At 43.2% G+C, this 23,590-nt stretch overlaps 1 protein-coding gene across 1 annotated transcript in view; it reads right to left on the bottom strand.

The window, feature by feature from the left end:
• Nucleotides 1-23,590, bottom strand: part of CD63 (CD63 molecule) — a 355,549-nt gene that overhangs the window by 219,365 nt on the left and 112,594 nt on the right. The window contains exon 3 of the mRNA XM_044083718.1: nt 4,921-5,109. Within this exon, the coding sequence (XP_043939653.1) occupies nt 4,921-5,109 (189 nt within the window). The remainder of the gene's footprint in view (nt 1-4,920; nt 5,110-23,590) is intronic.

Raw genomic sequence — 23,590 nt, 5'->3', positions numbered from 1 at the left:
AAATATTTGTCTGCAGGTGCTTCCTGAAATTTTGCAATTTGAGTTTTTCCTTAGTAGTTAATATCAAAACATTATAAAAATTCCTTTTCAAACTTTTGCAACTCTGCTGAAACAGAGAAATAAGCAGTATACAGTTTACAAAAGCAACATCAACTGACAGAGTCACTGCAGCATTCAATAACTTAGACTTGCTTTTAAGGGTCTATCCCAAGTCACGCAAGTATCTTTAAAGCAACACATGTTGCATTTACATCAAAAACTTACTTCAGTTTAGGAACTCAAACCTTTACCCACTTTAGTAAATTTTCTGTCCAAGAGGAATTACTGCTGGGAACAGCTTGAAGGACATTCTAGACACTTTTCAATAAAGAAAAAAGCGACATGAAAACAAAAAAAAATGCTACAATGAAGGGGACAGACAGCATTACCAAATCAGATTATGTGGAAGAAAAATATAAAGACTCTTTCCTCACATGCACTGCATAAACACTGCATAAACACTGCCTATCTAAAGGAGACTTTCTACATCCTAGCCACCTCTCTTGGATCTAAAGCTGTGAATATGGACACCATTCTCTGTCAAAATATTCTGTGAAGGTATTCCTAAATTATTGGTACCATATACTCTGAAGTAGTCATATTTTTCTCCGATAAGGTGAGAACAGGTTCCTACAAGCTAAATGAAAATATTGAAATAAATGCATGAAATGTTTAGTCTTCACAAAGTAAATATCTTTTGGTGCAGAACAAATTATACACAGTCTGGAGGACTAACTTTTACCTGACTTGCGCAAGTGATGATGGTAGGGGAAGAGCCTTCACAGGTAGTACAATTTCTGCACCTCTTACCTATAGAATCACACTGATGGGCAAGAGTAGGTACCTGCTGTTTCTTGCTACAGAATGACACTGGTTTTGAAAGTAAACCAAATATGTGCAGTTCCATTGCATTTTTTGCTGCATCTTAAAATATTGTTCTAAAACGTGTAGAATGAAAAAACACTGCACTAACAGGGGCTGATGGGTCTAACTTCACTAAACACTGCTCAAGTCCCAGGTACATTCACCAAAGCAATGCCTTTATTTATCAAAGCAGATACCAAAATGTACACCTCCATAACTGAAGTTTGATACTTGGCGATAAGAATGCACAATTACCAGGTATAAAACTGGAAGCAAAATAGCTGTCAAGTCAGTTCCTCAGATCTGCAGGGGTCGACACCTCACCCCTCCTACTAAATACATCAACTCTGATAAATCTTAAAAGATGATGCATCTGTTATTAGAATACCATTCACAAACCGCTTGAAGTTAAGTAAGGCACTCAGATTCTGATGCCGTTTTATTTTAGCCTTTTGGCAACAAACTGGAGAGAATTTGGATACTTTTGATAACCGTTTTATAAAATGGTTAAGAGTCCAACTTGCACAGTCTCAGTAATCAACAGGGAAGCTATAGGTTTGACATTCAGACTGTTTATTCCTCTTGAAATCAAATCTTTCACAGCCTTTATCCTTTTACTAGTGTTTTCAACCTCCCTATCATTTAAAAGAAAGCCTTATAAATAGAAACTAAGCTGAACAGGTGAGAAGTGTGCATCACTACACAGATGAAACTGGTCTAACAGTACTGCAAAATGTAAAGCTCTAACAGGGTCAGGAACTGAAACAAAAGTTGCACTTGCTATATGAAAGGTCTAGGCCTAAACAAGGCTGTGAATTGGCACCGGTCTTGAGATACAAGTGCAACCAATGTCCTTATGGACAAGGAGGGAGGGATGACTGACTGGTAATCGGAGCCAAGCAGATAACATTATAGGCTTGGCCCAGGAAAAAGTGGAGTCGTTTTGAGTTTCAACAAAGGCCTCCTGAAAAGAGTCACCAAGGGACTTGGTTTAAATAGAGCTGGACAGGGCTACATCAGCACTCCAATATATGCAACAGACTGGGCCTAGTGTGGCCTTTGGACTCTTAGCAGTTAGCTACCTGGGATTCCTTCTCAAGGGTATTTTTACTTTTTGCACTTGTGGCAATCCTGGACACTGTATACAGCCTTTTCTGCATCTAGTTCTGGAGAGATCTGGCTCTTGGCGAGATGGTCTTGTCAACTAGCATAATTGGGACAAGGGGCAGTATGTTCCATCTCCAAGCAAACTACAACCTGATTAAGATCATTGTGAAGAATTTGCTTCCTACACGCAACATAACATACTTTGTCACCTTTAGTTCAACATGCTATCGCCAAAAGCATTAAAGTACATATTCAAGATAAATAACATTGACGAAAATGTTATTGGCACTATGGAAACCAAGATCAAAAAACTGCTCAAGGCTTGGAAAATACGAAACCACAGACTAGCGTAACTTCCACTTTATTCAACGCTTTCGTAAAAAACAGAACCAAAAGGAATGTTACATCAAGCATTCATTTAAATACTGCACACAATTAAAAATCAATTACATAGTGTAAAAACATAAAGAGCCCTTTACAAAAAGCAAACTCTTCATTCATCACTATGCACTATAGAATAGGCATAATTGAATACATTACAACAACAAACATTATAAAACATATGCTAATAGGCCAACGTGCAACCTTGTATCCACCATTTTGAAAAATAGGCCAACACTCAAAGTTAAGGAAACTGGAAAGTATACTGAAATTTTGTGTTTCAGTATGAATAGGAGTGTTGACAATATAAGTATACGTAATATTATACACAATAATTGGAAGATCCTCAAAGGAAATGCTGATTTAATGGCAGCCATTAAGGGGAAACCGAAGTTTGTTTATAGGAATGAATATAGTCTGAAAGGAGCATTTGAAAAGGGGAGAGATAGAAGCACATGTAGCATTAAGAAGGGGCATATCAACAGAGGTATGCACAAGTGTCATGACTGTTCCGTCTGTAGGTTTACTTTAGAAGGTCCCTACATTCAGCTTCCTCACATACTTAATACCATAGGGGTCCCTGGTAGTTTGTTGCAAAACAAAAGTTGTTGTTTATATTGCAGTGTGACAAATGCTCATCATTTTATACTGGTATGACTACTAGAAAATTAAATGTTAGAATGAAGGAGCATATGTATAATATTAGAAAAAAAGGACAAATAAATACTTTATAAACAGTGTCGAATGTATTTGTTTCAAAAAAATTTTGTTTTCTATCCTGGAACACTGAACCTGACATCAGGGGGGGGAAGATTACAGGAATTTTTTGGCTCAAAGAGAGGCTAGATGGCAAATTAAACTACAGGCGGATCATTTTCCTGGGTTAAATGAAGCCATCAATATTAAATGTTTCTTAAAAGATCGTGAAGCATATGTTTTATAATGTTTGTTATTGTAATGTATTCAATTATGCCTATTCTATAGTGCATAATGATGAATGAAGAGTTTGCTTTTTGTAAAGGGCTCTAATTACGTTTTTATACTATGTAATTGATTTTAATTTGTACAGTATTTAAATGAATGCTTGATGCAACATTCCTTTTGGTTCTGAAGAAGTTTTTTACGAAAGCGTTGAATAAAGTGGAAGTTATGCTAGTCCGTGGTTTCGTATTTTCCAAGCCTTGAGCATTTTTATCTATTTTTTTGTCCAGCTGCTTCGACTTTTTGATTTTTGTTGGCACTATGGAAACCAAGTAGAACCGCCAGACTATGCACTTCAACTTGCAATCCTCTCTGACAATGCGATACAAGAACTACGGATACAGGTCAATGTTCCCAGGAAGCTGGGTGCCAACATGTTAGGCCCTCTGTGGCTTAAGTCATCACTAGTGCAACAGTGGTCATTCACTGAACATTAACAATCTTTGGCAGAGAAGTGCACACAAATTGGGTGAACCTAAAAATTGGGTGAACCTAAACATTGGGTGAACCTAAAAATTGGGTGAACCTAAAAATTGGGTGAACCTAAAAATTGGGTGAACCTAAACTGATTTTTAGAAAAAAATCTCATCTAGTTAACCAGACATTAGAGGTGGGGTTTTCCAGCACTTTAACGTGCAAAGCTTTCATTAGGAAAGTAGTTTTGCAAAGCAATTCAGTTTTAAAAACATAGTAACTGCAATGCATTATTTCAGAAAGTAGCAAAAGCATTCTGATCAGTTTAAGCCCTTGAGCTTCAGGCTAATTCGGAACTGGGCAGTGCAGTTAATGAGCAGGATTTACTTGGGAAGGAGCAATGGATAACAGTATTGTTTTCTCATCACAATAGTACCCTCAATTGAAAACCATATGAAGTGGAAAAATGGGTCTTGCCACAACAGGGCTCTTTACTACAGGGCCAAAGTAAGGGTCAGCTTGTAGAAGTACAAAAGTTGGCTGAGAAGTGACAGGGTAACAGGACTGCATGCACTACTTACACTAGATAGGTAAATGGAGCAAATGTGCTGGCTTTCCTGCATGACAGCAGCAACAGGACCACAATAAGCAACCCCCACCAGAAACTGAGGTTGTTATACAAGAAATGTTGACTGATAATGGGGCAAGGTGCCCTGTAGTGGCATAAAGAGATTATATATAATGGGGCAAGGTGCCCTGTAGTGGCATAAAGAGAGATTATATATAATGGGGCAAGGTGCAAGTATGTTACATTTCCCCATGCCAGCTTTACAAATAGTGTGTGCACACAAACTACCACAGAAGTAAAATAAAAATGCACTTCACTTTTCTATTTGAAATGGCAAAACAAAAGCAACTGGTCCACAAAGCCAGAGATGTCATTTTTGACAGAGACAAAGCATCTGAAGTATTACAGTTCTGGGTCCTGAAAGTGGGAATAAGTGACCAACTTTATCCTCAGGACTTCTGCTAATCATCTCGGCTTGTCTTCTAGAACTAATGGGAATTACCTAGTTTGACAGCACTCACTGCAATGTTTAACACCCAAAATCTCACAATATGAACCTTTCTTACCGTTGTCACCAAGCAGTAGCTTTCCTTCCAGGCTCCACAACAACCAAAGAATGCAATAAAGAATATGATAACACCAACAGCAATGATGACAATGGGGGCTCCAGATGCTTCAAAGTCGGTTATCAAGATGGATTTGTTCAGCTTCACTTGCACAACAACTCCAATTATTATAAGAGCAAGTCCTGCCAGCTGTACATAAGAGGGAAAAAAAAGTGTTAGTATTCCAAGACCCAACATTCAAGGGCACAAACAAGTCAAAGCATCTGTACAACCACAGGATTTTTTTTTTTTTGCAAGATCACGATGCTTAAGTGAGAGCCTAAGACATCTTTTAGTGGTACAAATCACAATATTTGTATTATAGCCATCAAAACTACCAATGAATCTGACAAAACCAAAAATAGGTAGCAAAAAATACAGTAAATAAGAGCACTGTTGGTAGTTTCAAGTGTCAGAAAGAGGTAACCACCTCGGTCCATCAAAAACAAGTGACAGAAGGTCCCTTTCCTCACACAATCACCAGAGACCCCTTCAGGTCTCCGCAAGCCTGACAAAGCAGTGGAGAAGTCAAGTTGACACCTAGCAGACTAGACCCAGGGGAGAGGAGGGCGAGTTCAGTGATGAGATGAAACTGCCAACACAGATTATGGTAAGGAGTAAACTTTTGTACCCCACCAACTCAACCAGTTGGACAGAGTGCCAAGCTAAAAGTACAGTTTTGTACCTACCATAAATGTAGAGTGTTCACACTGATGCAGTAATTACACTTGGGTTATCCTGCCGTCAGGCGGTTCCCCAGTCGGCCCGAGTTCCAAAGTCTTGGTCCGGCGTCTGTTGCTGTCGCTTCCTCCCCGACGTCAGTGCGAAAGGGGTATACAAGATGCAGCAGATGCCATTTTCTTCAGTTTTTCTTGCCCCAGATGTCAGGTGTCCCCAAATAGGTAGGCAATTTAAATTGCTAATAAAACATAAGACAAGCAAACACTCCCCATAGGTAGTAAAGGGTAGATTACCTAGGTACGCACCAGCAGTATAGAGAGGGAGGGTAACCTGGACTGCAGCAGTGTGAACACTAACATCTACATTTATGGTAGATACAAAACTGTACTATGTTCGTGTTACACGGCTGCAGTCATTACACTTTGGTAGAATCCCAAAGCTGAGGTAGGGTGGCTGGTACTACAATGCATTTGGGGTGGCTATAAGGCCGTGCAGCACTGCAGAGGCGAAGCCAGCTCTGGATTTGGAGTACAGAGGCAGGTGGTAATGCTTGGTGAAAGTATGCACAGAGCTCCATGTTGCTGCTTCCAAAATATCCTTGGTAGGTACTCCTCAGAGGTAGGCTGTTGAAGTGGCTGTTGCCCTAGAGTGAGATCTAATGCTGGTAGGCACAGGTTTTCCATGGTGTGTATAGCAGAAACGTATGCAATGTCCTATCCATTTGTAAATAGTCTGCTTTGAAATGGCTTTTCACTGTGTTCCTGCAGCATATGCTACTAGTAATTGCTCAGATTTTCTGAAAGCTTTGGTTTTGTCCAAATAGAAGCGTAAAGTACAGTTTTGTACCTACCATAAATGTAGATGTCCGATAGGAATGCATCTGCAGTCCTTACAAATGGGTTGTCCTGTCGTCAGGCAGCCCTTCGGTCGGCCGGATTCCAAAGTCTGGGTCCGGCTTCGGCTGGTGTCGCACTTCACCCGACGTCATAGCTGCAGTTCTTCGGGTATAAAGGCATCAGCCGACGCCATTTTCCTCAGTGTTTCTTGCCCCAGATGCCCTCTTGGATGGCTAAATTTGGATAAATGCCAATGTTTCCAAATAGTAGAGAGCAAACACACAAAATAAGCATGTATGTACATATATACAAACAAATACACCATAATAGATCCCCCCAAGCTAGCTGAAAGATGGCAAATACCCTAGGAGTACCACAGAGGGGAAGGCGGGTGAGTAATCCTGACTGCAGATGCATTCCTATCGGACATCGACATTTATGGTAGGTACAAAACTGTACTATGTCCTTCAAGGATGCATCTGCAGTCCTTACAAATGGGTAGAATACCATAGCCAAACTAGGGGAGGAGGAATGAAGAGAGATTATGGTGCAGTTAGAATACCTTGTAAAACAGCAGAGGCAAAACCTGCTCGGGATCTAGAATATAAAGGTAAATTATAATGCCTGGCAAATGTATGCACGGAGGTCCAAGTAGCAGCCTCTATAATGTCCTTGGTAGCCACTCCTCGTAAGAAAGCTGTAGTAGTGGCTGTAGCCGTTGTTGAGCGAGGCCTGATGTTCTCTGGAGTTTTCTTTCCGTGGAAGGAGTAACAAAATCGAATGCAATTTCCTATCCATTTGGAGATTGTCTGTTTTGAAATTGCTTTTCCTTCCCTTCCTGTTGCATATGCTACCAGAAGCTGGTCAGTTTTTCTATTGCACTTGGTCCTGTCCAGGTAGTAGCGTAATTGTCTATGCACATCCAAGGTATGCAACAGTCTTTCTCCCCTGTTCTGTGGGTTGGGGAAGAATGTAGGTAGGTGGACAGCCTGGTTTAAAGACACTCTGGATACCACCTTAGGCATAAATGTAGGATTTGTTCTCATGGACACTGTCTTGATGGAAGATCAGGAAGGGTTGCACTGCCATTAATGCCTGTAGTTCAGAAACCCTTCTTGCTGAGGTGACTGCCAGCAGGAAAGCAGTCTTCCAGGATAAGTATTGCAATTCTGCTGTTGCTGCTGGTTCGAAAGGAGGAAGTGTCAATTTTTCTAGCACAAAGTTCAAGTCCCATGCTGGTAGTGGTGGTTTTCTAGGAGGTTTTACATTTTTAATTCCCCTCAGAAACTGCCTGAGCAGAGGATGTGAGAAGACAGGGGGATCCATGCTGTATTCTGCCGAAATAGCTGATGCGTGTATCTTGATAGAGGAGTAAGACAGGCCTGAATGGAAGAGCTCTGCCAAGTACTCCAGGATGTTGGCTATGTTTACCAAGGACACCTTTTCCGTTTGTATTACTCCAAATGAGGTATCTTTTCCATTTTGCTGCATAATTCTTTCTTGTTGAAGGTCTGCGAGCCTCAAGGATAATGTCTTTAACCCTTTGAGATAAATTTGGGTTAGTTGCTCTTATGTAATGTTCCAGGCAGTCAGCTGCAGAGTTTTCAGGTTTGGATGCAGGATGTTGTAGCTGTTCTGTGTTAACAGCAATGGGATCAGGGGTAGTGTCCACATTTGTTCCAGAGACATGCTCCTCAGTAATGGGTACCAATGTTGTCTTGGCCAGTCTGGAGCTATCAGAATGATCCTTGGACGTTCCTCTTTGATCTTCAAAAGCACCTTGTGCATCAAAGGAAGTGTTGGGAAGGCATATGCTGTCAGGTTTTCCCAACTGAAAGATAGTGAGTCCACCTTCCAAGCAAGTGGGTGGTACGTCCTTGTGCAGAATTTCTTGAGCTGGTGATTGAGTGGGGATGCAAATAAGTCTATTTGTGGTAGTCCCCATTTTCTTGTGATGGCTTTGAAGATGTCCGGGTGTAGCATCCATTCGTGAGCATCCGTGGTAGTTCTGCTTAATATGTCTGCTAGAATGTTTTCTTTTCCCGGTACAAAAATTGCTTGTAACTGAAGGTTGTAGCTCAGAGCCACATTCCATAGGTCCAGTGCCATCCGGCATAGAGGGTATGAATGTGTGCCTCCCTGTTTGTTGATGTACCACATAACTGTGGTGTTGTCTGTCCTTATCAACTGCCCTTCTTGGAGGAATGGTCTGAATGTCTGGAGTGCCAATTTTACTGCCAGCATTTCCTTTAGATTTATGTGCAGGTGCAGCTGATCCTGAGTCCATAGGCCTTGTATGCACTTGTCCAGCATGTGGGCCCCCCAACCGAGGTCTGAGGCGTCTGTTGTGATGGTCTGGCTTGGTTGAATTTTGTAGAAGGGCAAACCTGTGTTTGACTGACAGGCCTGAGCCCACCAAAGGAACTCTTGCTTCAGGCATGGTATTAGTGGAATTTTGGTTTCTAGGCTGTGTTTGTGTTGAGACCATAAATTCTTCAGGTACCACTGTAGCTTTCTCATATGTAGTCTGGCATGAGGGACCAGAATTATGCAGGATGCCATGAAGCCCAGGGCTTGCAATACTTTGCTTGCTGTTAGATGGTTCTGCTTTGTTTATGCCAAGAAGTAGAGAGGGAGTTGTTCTTGCTTTTCTACAGTTAGGAATGCCATCTGCTTTGATGTGTCCAGCTCTGCACCTAAAAAGGTCATTCTTTGGGATGGTATCAGCCTTGACTTTTTTATATTGACTGTATATCCCAGGGCTTGCAGCAAGTAAATGACTCTGTAAATCTTCTGTTAGCTTGTTTTTGTTATCCGCTTGTATCAGGCAGTCATCCAGGTATGGATAAATTTGGATTCCCTGAAGTCTGCAATGAGCGATTACTGATGCCAGGCATTTCGTGAACACTCTGGGCGCAGTAGATAAGCCAAAGGGCAATGCTGAGAATTGATAATGCTCTGATCCTGTAAGAAATCTGAGGTATCTTCTGCAATTTGGTCGTATGGGGACGTGCAGGTATGCCTCCTTGAGATCTAGAGTTACCAGCCAAGACTCCTTGCCCAGCATGGGAAGAAGCTGCTGTAGGGTCAGCATTTTGAATTTTGGAACAATGAGGAATGTGTTTAAGGTGGACAGGTCGAGAATAGGCCTCCATTTTTTCTCTTTTCTTGGTACCAGGAAGAGTCTGGAGTAAAATCCCTTTCCTTGTTCCATAGATGGTACCTTTTCCACAGCTCTCATGCTTACTAATAGAGCTATTTGTTTTAGAGCTTCTGTCCTTTGATTTGGCATTCCTCTTTTTCCTGGTAAGAGTATGGAAATGAAACCTGTAACCCTGGTCTATTGTTTTCAAAATCCACTTGTCCCTTGTGATGCAGTGCCAGTTTTTTGAAAAAAAGGGCTAGCTTTCCGCCTAAGGGTGCTGCTATCTGTTCCCTGGTAGGCGGTGCCAGAGCCAAGTCACTGTGATTGTCCTGTTGCAGGGGTAGTTGCTGAGTCTGTGCCTCGCTGGTTGTTGCCCTGCCACTGGCGTCCCCTGTAGGCACCCCTGGATTGATTTCTGCCTCTTGAACGCCTATTCCTGCCTCTGAGCTTTAGAGGAGTCTGGAAAGGACCAATTCTTGGAGGGCCAGTTCCTGCTAAACCTTGGCGGTTGGACCTGCAAGAAATCTTTTACTGTTTGTACAGATTTTGCCTTCTCTTCCATTTTCTTCAGTACCTGCTGATAAGAACCAAATAGATTGACCTTATCCATGGGAGCATCTAATAGTTTTGATTTGACATGATCCGGCAAGGCCTGTTCTTTCAACCATGCATGCCTTCTGATAACTGTGCCAGTCATGGCTGATCTAAAGGAAGCCTCCAGTGCATCATAGCCGCATTTTAAAGAATGGTTACTAACCTGCTGAATGTTATGTACCATTTCCAGAACATATTTCTTATCTAAAGATTCATCAGAGGACAGTTTCTTAGTTAATTGATCAAGCATAAACTCCTGATATTGGATCATATGAAACTGACAGTTCAAGGCTCTAGCTGACAGAGTAGCAGAGGTGTATACTTTTTTACCCCATCTCTAAGGACCTGGATTCCCTTTCAGAGGGAGGGATTTTTAACAGAGGTAGATGCTACTGCCTTAGGCCCCTGGGAGATAGTCTCGGGATCTGCAAAAGGAGCCTTGTATAAATGGTGACGAGTGTCCGGGACCCTGTAGAACCTATCGGGCTTAGCAGGGGCTGGAGGTAAAGAATCAGGAGCAGTACAAGCATCATTAAATGCATCAGAAAGAACTGGAGGTATAGCTAAAGGCCTATGTTGTGGTAAATGCAAAAAGGTCCTAAGCCTTTTTCTGGAGTCTGAGAAATCTTGGCCCTGCCACTGAAATTGTTCCCTCATGGCATGCAAGGTTTCCCCAAAGGAAAATTCCTCAGGTGGAGAGGCAGAAGGAATTGACTCTTCAGCATCAGAGTCTTCATAAGGAGAAAAAGGAGCCTCTGGAGGGTCTGTATTGTCTGAATCAGAGGAATCATCAGTGGACAGTGGCTCAGGGGGCTCTGCTCTAGGTCTCTTCTCTGGAGGTGGATGAGAGGCCCTGTCTGGATGTGGTTGGGATCCCCTTAAGGAAATGAGATCCTCTGCCAGAGAAAGCATTTGGGAACTGGAGCTGGGCCTGTGAGAGGGGGGTTTAACAGGCACAGACTTAGTAGTTTTGGCTGCTTTAGCCCTGGCAAAGGACTTAATGGACATGGCTGCAGGGGGCCTAGCAGCTCCACGTGCAGGGGTTGATGCATCCAAGGGAATAGTGTCTGATAATTCCTGAGAAACCACAACCGCAGGTTGGATTTCTGAAGCCGATTCTACTAGGCTAGAAGAGGCCTCGGTAGAAGGCATGGATTCGGCTGAAGCAAGGACCGCTTGCTCGGCTTCGGCCGAAACAGAGACACTCGCGGTCTGCTTAACCGTGGTTTCGGCCGAAACCGCAGACCGCGAGTGTCGGTCCTTTTCTTTGCGTTTTTTGGCAATTTGTGTAGTCTGAGGATCCGACGGCATAATATACGCAAAATCAGAGCCGAAAAACTGCTCAGCAAACTCCGACCGACATCTAAGCGTCCGTCGGTTAAAAGAAGCACAGGCTAGACAAGCTACTACGTCGTGGTCTGGGCCTAAGCAAGGTAAGCAGTAAGAGTGGAAATCTTTGAGGTATTTGTTTCCCACAAGTTAAACAGTTATTCACTTTTTCTGACATCGGCTGAGGCAAGAAAGAGTCCCCAACGGGGTACTTAGCTTTTTAGAAGTCTTCGAAGTAGTATTCGGTAGTAGTAATCTCTGGATCTGACCGACCGGCACTTGCGAACAGCTTCTGCTTCGGGCACCACGTGGCAAGAAAGACTGGGGAAAATGGCGTCGGCTGATGCCTTTATACCCGAAGAACTGCAGCTATGACGTCGGGTGAAGTGCGACACCAGCCGAAGCCGGACCCAGACTTTGGAATCCGGCCGACCGAAGGGCTGCCTGATGACAGGACAACCCATTTGTAAGGACTGCAGATGCATCCTTGAAGGACATCTGCCTGTGAATGTCAAAAGAATGCAGTAGTCTCTCCCCTTTATTCTGTGGTTTTGGATAAAAATTTGGCAAGTGAATAGTTTGGTTCAGAGACACACTTGATACCACCTTAGGCATAAAAGTAGGATTAGTTCTTGAGACGCCCTGTCCTGGTGGAAAATAAGGAATGGTTCTACTGCCATTAGTGCTTGTAATTCTGAAACTCTTCGTGCTGATGTTAGTGCCAGGAGCAGAGCAGTTTTCCAAGAGATATTTTAATTCTGCTGTGCTAGCTGGCTCAAAGAGGTAGTTAATTTTTCCAAAACAAAGTTGAGGAACCACGGAGTTGTGCTCTACGGGGTGGTCTTATGTTTTTTGCCCCTCTGAGGTACTGTTTTAACAAGGGATGAGAGAAAATTGGTGGATCTGTGTTGTAGTGGGTAGAGGCGTGTATCTTTATGGATGAAAAGGAAAGGCCTTTGTCCAGCATCTCAGTCAAATATTGTAATATCTGATGAATGTTTGGCACAAGGAGGATAAAGGCTGTGAGCCTGGTTCCAGGCACAGAATCTCTTCCATTTATCCGAATAGGCTTTCCTGGTACTGGGCCTTCTGGCCTCCAGGATGACATCCATAACTGCTTTGGAGAGGGGCAGTGCTTGTTTGGCTAAAGTATCTTCCATGCAGCTAGGTTTAAGGTCTGTAGCTGGCTGTGGAGTATCTGATTGTTGTTCAGAGACAGCAAATGTGGTATTTGAGGTAAACTACAGGGTGGTCCTTGTGCTAATTTTTTAAGATTGGGTACCAGTGCTGGCGTGGCCAGTCTGGTGCAATCAGGATCATATCTGGCTTCTTTTGCTGGCTTTTAGGAGTACTTTTGGAAGAGGCAAAGATTGGAAAGCGTATACTTGTAGGTTTTTCCAGCTGAATGAGAGGGCATCCACCTTCCATGCTTGTGGATGGAAACTCCTTGTGCAAAATTTCTGTAGCTGGCAATTCCTCGGGGATGCAAACTGATCTATGTCTGGGCTCCACCATTTGTGTGTCATCATTCTGAATATTTGTGGATTCAATTCCCATTCGTGGGGATCCATGATATTTCTGCTCAAGTCATCTGCCAGTGTGTTTTTCTCTTGGCAGGAATTGGACTTGCAGATAAACTTGATAGTTTATGGCTGTTCTCCACACGGTCATGGCTCGTCTGCAGAGGGGGTAGGAATGGGTTCCCCCTTGCTCGTTTATGTACCACAACTGTGGTATTGTCTGTCTTTAGTAGTAATTGTCCTGGATTTAGCAGGTCCTTGAAAGCTATAAGGGCATTTTGTACAGCTAGCATCTCTTTTTGGTTGATGTGAAGATGCCTTTGTTCTATGGGCCACTTGCCCTGAGTAAATTTTCCTGCCATGTGTGCTCCCCAGGCGTAATCAGATGCGTCTGTTGTCAGTGTTTGCCTGGCCGTGGGTTGAGTAAAAGGCTGACCCTTGAGGTGACAAGCCTGAGACCACCATCAAAACTCCTTCTGAAGGCAAGGTATTCGTGGTATAACCGTTTTTCCTCATGTGCAGTCTGGCATATGGAATTAGTAGTATGCAAGATGCCATGTAGCCCAAGGCCGGCAGAATTTTTCTTGCAGGGAGTTGGGTCTTTGTTGCCATCAATTGAAAGTATTGAGTCAATTGTCCTTGCTTGTCTGGCGTGAGAAGCCATCTGGGCCGTTGTATTCAAGCTGGCACCCAGGAATATCTCTTGGGAGGGCACTAGTTTTGATTTCTTTTAGTTTACTGTGTACCTCAGGCAACTTAAACTTTTTTTACAAATGCCAGATGCTTTAGGAGAATGTCTTTGCTCTCTGATTGAAATAGGCAGTCATCCAGGTATGGGTAAATTTGAATTCCTTTCTGTCTGCAAAATGCAATTACTGGTGCCAGGCACTTTGTGAAGACCCTGGGTGCAGTAGATAAGCCAAAGGGCAGTGCAGAGAATTGATAGGGACATGCAGGTATGCCTCCTTGAGGTCCAAGGTCACAAGCCAAGCTTGCTTGCCCAGCATGGAAAGAAGCTGTTGTAATGTCAACATTTTGAATTTTGGAACATCCAGGTTAGTGTTTAGAGAAGATCCAAAATGGGCCTCCAGGCTTTGTCTTTTCTGGGTACCAGAAAGAGTCAAGTAAAATCCTTGTTCCAGTGGTGGTACCTTTTGAATAGCTCCCATGTTCATGAGTGCTGTAATCTGTTTTTGAGCCCCTGCACACTGATTTGGTGGCAGATTTGGCATTCCTTTTAACCTTGGCAGAGTGTGAAAGTGGAACCTGTAACCTTGAGATACGATATTGAGAACCCATTTGTCTTTGGTGATCACATGCCAATTGTGATAGAAAAGAGCCAGTTTTCCTCCCAAGGGGGCTGCCAAGAGAGAGGTTTGGCAGCTGCAGTGGGAAGTCATTGGGACTTTTTTTATAAGGTTGTCCGTCTTCCCCTTCTTTCTGGCCTGATGCACCCCATTGTTGAAGTCTGTAAGGACCTTGTGGCTGTCCTCTACCTCTTGGACGTCTGTATCTGCCCCTTTGAGGTCTGTTGGTAACTAGAAAGGACCAATTCTTAGTTGGCCAGTTTCTGCTAAAATCGAGGAGGCTGTACCTGTAAGAAATCCTTCACTGTTTGCATAGATTTTGCCTTATCCTCCATTTTCTTTAACAACTCTTCTGCCTTAACTCCAAATAAGACATCATGCTGCAAAGGTGCATCCAGTAGTTTAGCTTTAACATGATCTGGTAACGTATGTTCTTTTAACCATGCATGTCTTCTAATGACAGAGCCTGTAACTGCTGCTCTACAGGAGGCCTCTAAAGAATCAAAACCACATTGCAAAGTACGTTTTCCTACTTGTTCAGCAGCATGCAATAAATCCTGTATTTCCTTAAAATTAGGAGGATCTGTATCTGAAAGCATTTTTTGTTTCAACGGAGACATCAAAAATTGCTGATATTTTAGCATGTGAAATTGGCAATTTAAAGCTCTCATTGCTAAAGTTGCAGACGTATATACTTTCTTTCCCCATCAGTCTAATGCTCTGGAATCTCTGTCAGAGGGAACTGGGTTCTTTGCTGATGAGGCCTTAACCCCTTTGGGTCCCTGAGAAATAGTTTCTGGGTCTGCCACTGGGCTTTTACACAGAAATTTGAGAGAGTCAGGGACTCTAATACCAGTCTGGTTTAACTGGAGCTGGAGGTAAGGCGTCAGGATTTAAGCTAGATTCAGTATACACATCCACAATATCTAACACTGGCGGAATAGCAAGGGGTCTGTGTTGAAGCAATAGTAGGAATTCTCTGAGCCTTTTCTTAGATTCTGAGTAATCCTGGCCTTCCCAATGGAAATGCTCCCTCATGGTGTGTAAAGTTTCCCCAAAAGAGTAATCCTCTGGTGGAGAGGCTGATGGAATAGATTCCTCAGCATCCCCATAAGGAGGTAAAGAATAACCTAGGTCTGAGAATGAATCTGAGGAAATGGACACCTGGTCGGATGAGTCAGTCTGCATCCTGTCTAGGCCTTTTATCAGGAGGGGGATGGGACCCCCTGATCAGAGTGATTAGGTCTTCGGCCATTTTGAGCATTTGTTTCAAAGGCATGGAGGTCTGTCCTGGAGACTATTTTGTTTCTTTGTTTTTAAAGTTGGCTTAGACTTAGAAGTGGGTTTTATGCTTAGCTGAGTAGGTCTGAAGACACCCTCTGAAGCAGCGGGTTGCTCATGTACTCCAGATCCCTCAGCAGGATCGGATTCGGTAGTCTGTAAAACTTGTCTCCGATGGCCCAGCCATCTCCACTAGGGAGTCAGTGGCCGCCTGTGGTTCTGCAGAAACGGTCAGGGACTGCGAAGGAGCCTCACTGAAAACTGAAGAACCGGCGACTGGCCTAGAAGAGGCTTCGTCAGTTTTGGGCCTCAGATGTCTGTCTTTGTGCTTTTTATGAATTGCGGTCGTCGGAAGTTCCGACGGCATGGTATAATTAAATTTTCTGCCAAAGTAATGTCGGGCAAAATCAAACAGACGTTTAATAGTGCACTTGTTAAACCTAGCACAAAACGGACAACCAGTGACGTCGTGGTCTGGGCCTAGGCATGGGATACAATAAGAATGGAAATCCTTATGAGGTATTTGCTTCCCACAAGAAATACAGTTATTAACTTTTACTGACATCAGTCTGAGGCAAGAAAGTTTCCCCAATGGGGTACTTAGCTTTGTAGAAGAACTCTGTTCTGGATTCGGAATGAAAATCTCAGGAGTCGGCCGACCGGCACTTGTGAACTGCTTTTGCTTCGGGCACCGCACGGCAAGAAAAACTTTAGAAAATGGCGTCTGCTGCATCTTATATACCCCTGTTGCCTGACATCAGGGAGGAAGCGACAGCAACATACGCCGGGCCAAGACTTTGCAACTCGGACTGACTGGGGAACCGCCTGACGGCAGGATTACCCAACTGCAGCAGTGTAACAGGATGATCAGCAACGGTAGATCCTGGCTATGTCAATGATGATGGCAGCTCTATCCACTACTAAGGACACAAAAATCTAAAATACAAAAGTTATGTACTTACCATAACATAGATCTATGCAGTTGGATTTTCATCTGGTTCAAATGTGGCTGGTCTGATCAGACCTAAACACCAATTTTGAAGCTTCATGGATCAGAGTCCTCCCCACCTTAGTACATCAGTTTGTTCCACTAAAAGATTAACAGAGTCTAGCTTATGGTTAAACACTAGCTGACACACAATAAACTGGAAGGCAATCTGTCAGGACTGCTCACAGACGGGGTACAAAACAGTCACCAGAACCCCATCTGTTTCAATTTGAAAGAGGCCAGGAGGGATGCAGAGAGGGTGAACCACATGGAAGGAGAAAATCAGACATGGATCTAGCATTATGGTAAGTACTTCACTTTCATACCAATGTCCTCTATTTTTGTACAATTTAACACATGGGACAGATGTCCAAGCTGTTTTACCTGGGTATTATCAAGGAATGACATTTCAGAGAACGGTGAAACCAAAGAAGAGAATGATCTGGACTGTAAATCCAGTTTATAAGAGAAAAGTGTGAACTGAAGACAAAGTTGCTGCAGCACAAATATCAGTAGAGAGTCTACTTGTAAAAGCGGTTGACATGGCTATTGCCCTTGTGGGGGTGAACTTTAGGTTTAGATTGTAGGGAAGCACTTAAGCGACAAAAGAAATGCAGTCTGATAACCATCATTAGAGAATAACCTTGGCAACTGCTTTGCCTACTTTTGGTCTTGAGAATGTGACAATTGATCAGACTTTCTGAACTTAGCTCTGTGAAGACAAACTGAAATGGCAATGAATGTCCGATAGAGAATTCACCTTTGCTACAGGATTTGGGAGGGGCTGGCATATTTGCTTAGGACGCTGCCTTAAAGGATGGATGAGTTAGTCCTCAAGGAGACTGTCTACAAGAGACAGTTTTTTTTTTTTTTGGGGGGGGGGGGTGTTTGCAGGAAATGCCTGCAACTCTGAAATTCGTCTAGTGGATGCAACAGTCACCAGAAAGAGGTTTTCCAAGACAAGAACTTCAAAATCCACTGGCTCTGCTGACTCAAAACAAGAGGTGGAGTTAATGCTTGTAGCAGGACAGTAATATCTTAGAGAAATCCAGGATCTGACAGGTAGTTGGAGAAATGTTCCTCTCAAAAAGCTTTTGACACAAGAGCAAAATGACAATTTTACAGCTTTCTAAAATGGAAAATTGAGATTGCAGCCATTTGCACTTAGACAGTGGAGTAACTACGACCACTGTGGAAAAGTTCAGACAAGAATTTTAATACAGAATGGTAGGAGAAAATTCAAATCATTTTGATACAGCCCAAATGGAAAATCTCTTCCATTTGCGGCAGCCTTAACTGTGGATGCTTTTTTGAGAGGCTAAGATTATCTGAACGGATGCTGGGAGCTTTGCTTCTCTGGCTAAGGTTAGAACTGGAGGAGCCAAGGGATTCATTTCACAAATCTCTTGTCATGAGTTTGCAGACCAGATGGATAGATCAATAGACATAGATAGACCAAATATCCACAGGAAGAAAAAACATGTTTGTCAGGGCCAGAAATGAGTAATAAGGATTGCTCCAACCTTGCACCTTCTTTCTGGATGAACTTTCCATGAAGGGCAATGGGAGGAAGGCATAAAGGAGACATGGGGGCCAACTGTGGACCAGAGCATCCCTCGACAGTCTATGCAGAAGGATCAGTGCAAAATAACTGCTGCACTTGTTTAGACAGGATGCAAACAGGTCATAGCAAGGCTGGCCCCCATGAAGAAAAATCAAAGTAGTCACTGCTGGGACTGACTACTTAAGGCCTTAAGATAGTTCTGCTCAATTTGTCCACTAATACACTCTATGGTCTCTATATAGGAGTTACTATCAGAAAACTGTGAGAAGACATCAACTGCCAAACTCTCATGGCTTCTCAAATAAGGGAACAGGAGCAGGCTTCTCCCAGTTTGATGTACCAGACCATAATGCTGTCTGCCTATATGGAAATCACACCCTTGGGGGGAACATTTTGGAATGCCTGCAATGCTAGCTGGACTGCCCTCATCTCCAAGACATTGGGCTGAAGACTGAACTATAGATGTGACCAAGTACCTTGTGTTGTATATGTCTCTTGTACTCCAATGACACTGAGGCACTGTGATGGGTTCAATTTGTTTACTGTACATGCACATCAGCTGTAACTGGAACATATATTTAAGCCGACTCATTACTTCACACACACTAGCATGTGCATAACCACTCATGGCTGCATTCACTGACTACACAAAATGACACTGATCTTGTACATGTTCTGTAACACATGCATGTGCTTTCTAGCTACAGTGACTAGGTACAATACACAAAATGAGCCACAGCCCCTGGATTTGCTTGACGTGCAATAGAACAAAATATTTTATAGGCTAGATCAACATACAACACATTAAAGTCCAAATTGCTGTGCATCTCTGAATGGGGTCTGAAAAATTCTACCTAATCTGGTCACAAACTTGACTGGGTTTAGCAAAGTGCAGTTGTGTACACTCACCATAAACGTAGATGTCGGTGTAGTCAGTGCTGCAGTCCTACCCAATAGGTTATCCGGCTCCCAGTAGCACTCGACCGGCCAGAATACCAAAGGTAAGTAAATAGGATGTCGGCTGTAGTCAGTTGTAAAGGACATCAGATACAAAAGGAGGCAGTCAACATCACTTCCTCAGTCTGTCACAACAGTGAGAAGCCCCCAGAAACAAGGCTTAAAATCAAAAGCAACTTTGGCAAATATCAAATTTAGCCTGTACCTTAGGAAAAGGGAATAGGAGAGGACCAAAAAGGGGGAAGGAAAGCCAGGACTGCAACAGTGAATACACCAACATCTACATTTACGGTTAAGTGTATACAACTGTACTATGTTCGTGCTTCACTGTTGCAGTCCTAACCAATGGGTTGATTATCAAAGCCCAGAGAAAAGGGAGGAACCACCAACAGAATCAAGGGTTGGAGATAATGCCCTGCAGAACAGCAGTGGCAAACCCTGCCCTAGCTCTGGAAAACAGAGGCAAATTATAATGCTTTGTGAAAGTGCGAACAAAAGACCATGTGGCAGCCTCCAAAATATGTTTAGTAGGGACACCCCTTAAAAGGCTGCAGAAGTGGAAGCTGCTCTCGTTGAGTGGGTCCTAACCCCTTGAAGGACCTTGCCATGAAAGGAACAAAAAAAAGTAATGCAATGTGCAATACATTTAGAAATGGGATAGCCTTGCCCAAAGGTCTTTAGTCCTGTCCAGGTAAAACTTAAGCTGTCTGCGCACATCAAGAGAATGTAGGATCCTTTCACCTCTTTCGAGAATTATGAAAGAAAGTAGGAAGGTGTATGGACTGATTAAGAGAGTCAGGCTAGAAACTACCTTGGGCATAAACGAGGGGTTGGTTCTCAGAGACCCTATCTGTATGGAAAATAAGAGAAGGCTCCACAGCCAAAGCTTGCAGCTCTGAAACCCTCCTTGCTGAAGTTATAGCCAAGAAGAAGGCAGTCTTCCAAGAGAGAAACTTTAAATCCGCAGTGGCAGCTGGCTCAGGAGGAAGAGTGAGTTTCTACAGAACAAAATTAAGATCCCAGGCCAGAGTAGGTGCCCTTCTGGGAGGTTTTAAGTTGCAAGCACCTCTGAGAAACATTCTTAGGGGATGAGAACATAGGTTGCTCAAAAGAACAATGAGAAGAAATGGCTGGAACATAGATCTTGCTGGAGGAAAGACCACCCTGAAGCAAATTAGCCAGGTATTCCAGGATCAAAGGAAGTGTAGGCTGAGAAGATTCCTCTCTGGCCTACATCCAATGAGAGAATCTTTCCCATTTGCCAGCATAAGACTTCCTAGTGCTAGGCCTCCTGGCCTCCCTCAGCAAGTCAACCACCTGCTGGAAAAAGGAAGAAGAAAAAAAAAAAAGGATAAGAGTCTTACAATGAGACATGCTACCAAATGGAGAGACAGAAGATGCGGATGTAGAATGTTCCCCCTTCCTGAACCAAAAGATCTGTCTTCAGAGGAAGATTCCAAGGAGGAAATTGGGAGAGACTGCGAAGCAGTGAATACCAATGCTGTCTAGGCCAGTACGGAACTATGAGAATAGTCATTAGTAGTTAGTCCCAGATCTTCAATAATACTCTGGGAAGAGGAGGAGAGAAGGCAAACTATCAGCAGCGTCCAAGGGAAGGACAGAGCATCCACTTTCCAGGCTATGCTGTGATGCTGTCTGGTGCAAAACGTAGAAGATGGTTGTCTGGTGAGAAGAGATCCACCCGAGGTGTGCCCAAACGTTGAATGATGTAAAAAAGACTGATCTGTTCAGCTGCCACTCGTGGGGATCCAGGGTTTGTCTGCTCAACTGGTCTGCCAAAACATTGAGCCTTCCTGGAAGAAGCCGAGCTAGGAGATGCAGGCCCAGGGATGCTGCTATGGACCAAAGATTCATGCTCTGCCTGCACAGGGGGTAAGAATGCGTCCCTCTCCCTGCTCGATGCAACTACTCCTTTAGATTTATGTGCAGGTGCATTTGCTGGGCATTCCAACATCCCAGTATCTGCCATCCAGGTGAGCTCCCCAAGCGTCTGATGCATCTGTGCTAAGAAATTGAGTGGCAGGAGGTGGGCGAAAAGGCATGCCTGTGTTTTGTAGACAAGTTGTTGCCCACCATAGAAACGTTGTCTGCAGACATGGAAGCAGAGGAATCATCATACCCAGGTTGTGTGTGTGTTGACACCAAATGTTAGAGGTACCATTGCAACTTCCTCATATGCAGTCTTGCATATGAATCATGACCATGCAAGAGGCCATGTATCCCAGAGCTTGCAGGGAGCTGGGACAGGCTTGCCAAGTCCTAGAAGTAAACTGAAAGAGTTGCCTGCTTCTCCTGGGTGAGATTAATCTGGACGGCTGTGTTCAGACTCACTTCCTAGGAATGTTCTCCTTCGATGGCACCATTTTTGATTTTTCCTCGTTGAGAGTGTAACCCAGGGAAGAAAGTCTTTACAAATTCTAGATCCTTTAACAGCTGTTCCTGAGAATTTGCTTGAATTAGACAGTCATCCAAGTATGGATAAATCTGAATTTTCTTCTGTCTACAAATGGAGCCAAGCACTTTGTGAAAACTCTGGGAGCAGTATACAAGCCAAAGGGCAGTGCAGAGAAGTGGTAATGTTGATTGCCCACCCAGAAACGAAGGTACTGCCTGCAACTTTCCCTGATAGGGATGTGCAGATAAGCTTCTTTGAGATCCAAGGTTACCAGCCAGGAATCTTTTATTAACATTGGCAGCAAATGATGTAGAGTGAGCATTTTGAACTTTGGAATTACCAAAAAAGAATTCCAAATGGATAGATCTAGGATAGGACACCAGGTGCTTTTCTTTTTTTGGAACTAGGAAAAGTCTGGAATAGAAACCCTGGCCTACCTGCTGAGCAGGAAATGATTCTATTGCTTCCAGATGAAACAGACAAGACAACTTGTTTCTCTACTTCTGCCCTTTTATTTGGAGGAGCATCTGGGAATACTTTGGGAATTGGAAAGAAAATTTGTGCCCTAGGTATACAGTTCTGAGTACCCATTTGTCGTCCGTGATAGTGGCCCAGACCTTTACAAAATGGACCAACCTTCCCCCTAAAGGACTCTCCAGGCAGGCAAGAACAGGCAGAAGTTGGATAAAGTCTGAGTAAGTTTAGATTGAGATGCAGGCTTAGAACTTCCCGCCTTGGAAGTGGAAGCCTGCCAAGGCTTAGACCTTTGAGGGGTAAGCCACCTGCCCCCTACATTTGTAACCTGTAGTCCTAGAACGGTTCTGTCTGCTGGTATTAGGAAACGTCCAACTCTTAGGGTAATTCCTGCCAAAATGAGTAGGTTGAACTTGCAGAAAATCCTTAAAGCAGTTTGCATAGACTTGACCTTATCCTCCATCTTCTTGAGCTCTTCCTCTCTTTTTTTTTTTTGCAGCAAAGCAAAGTTGAGCCTTTACCATTCTGTTCTTAACATTTGAAATCAACAGTTTACTGATCGGAACAATCTGAGCAGGTGAACCAAGCAAATTAGAGAGGAATGTTGAGATTAAGTAGGTTAAGAAAAACATCAGTACCATCTCTCCAACAAGTACTTTGCACTTGGAACTGCACGCTCAGCTAATCCATTGAACTGTGGATACTCAGGACTACTAGTAACATGGACAAAGTCCCAAGATTCTTGAACTGTTAATTTGTAAACAGTGCACCATTAGATACAACTTTGTGCGGACTACCATGGACAGAAAAATCTCAATTTCGTAATGGCCAGTGTTGGACAAGTTAGGAAGGTAAATTCCAAACCAATTCTGAATAAGTCTACCAACACTAAATGTTGACCATTCCATTCAAAAATATTGGTAGCAACTTTCGACCGTGGTAGTTCAGGAAGCTGGTTTAGCCGAAGGGGTTCTTTTTGTTGATGCAATTTAGTACTATTGCAAATAGAACATGCTAGTTTCCTTCTCTATCTTTTTAGATAGAAGGCCAAAATACTAGCCTCTTGCCCTTCTTTTGGTTGAATCAGTACCCGGGTCACCACAATGCAAAAATATATAATCCTGTTGTAATGCTGTACAATTACCTCTTCAGGGCCCTTCATGATATTCCATCTTCCATCAAAAGCTCACCTCTAAGGAAAATACTTCTGTATGTCAAGTGGTAAACTGGTTTGCCGTGCTGGCCATCCTGGACTAAAAATGTTCGGGCTTCTGGAGAATTGGATTTAAATCTGTGAGATTTCTGAGTTGAGATACAAGGAGGAAACGTTTGACTCAAGTCTGCTTTCTCATTGTCATGCTATTCTTACAGCTCGGCAAGGTGTAGAAATTTGCCTTTTGTATAAATACTGGAATTGTAATTCTGCAATTTTAACATCATGCGTTGCAAGTGTGCCAGGGCTGTATTGTATTGACCTTCAGAATTGTGACTACAGATCGATCAATCTGAACAGGTTTGCCATAAATAAAAATCAGAACT

Source organism: Protopterus annectens, chromosome 9.part0, assembly GCF_019279795.1.
Source record: "Protopterus annectens isolate FY-2018-M chromosome 9.part0, PAN1.0, whole genome shotgun sequence".
In the NCBI taxonomy this organism is placed as follows: Eukaryota; Metazoa; Chordata; order Ceratodontiformes; family Protopteridae; genus Protopterus; species Protopterus annectens.
The sequence above is the reverse complement of the archived record's forward strand: the minus strand, read 5'-3'. Positions and strand labels throughout refer to the sequence as shown.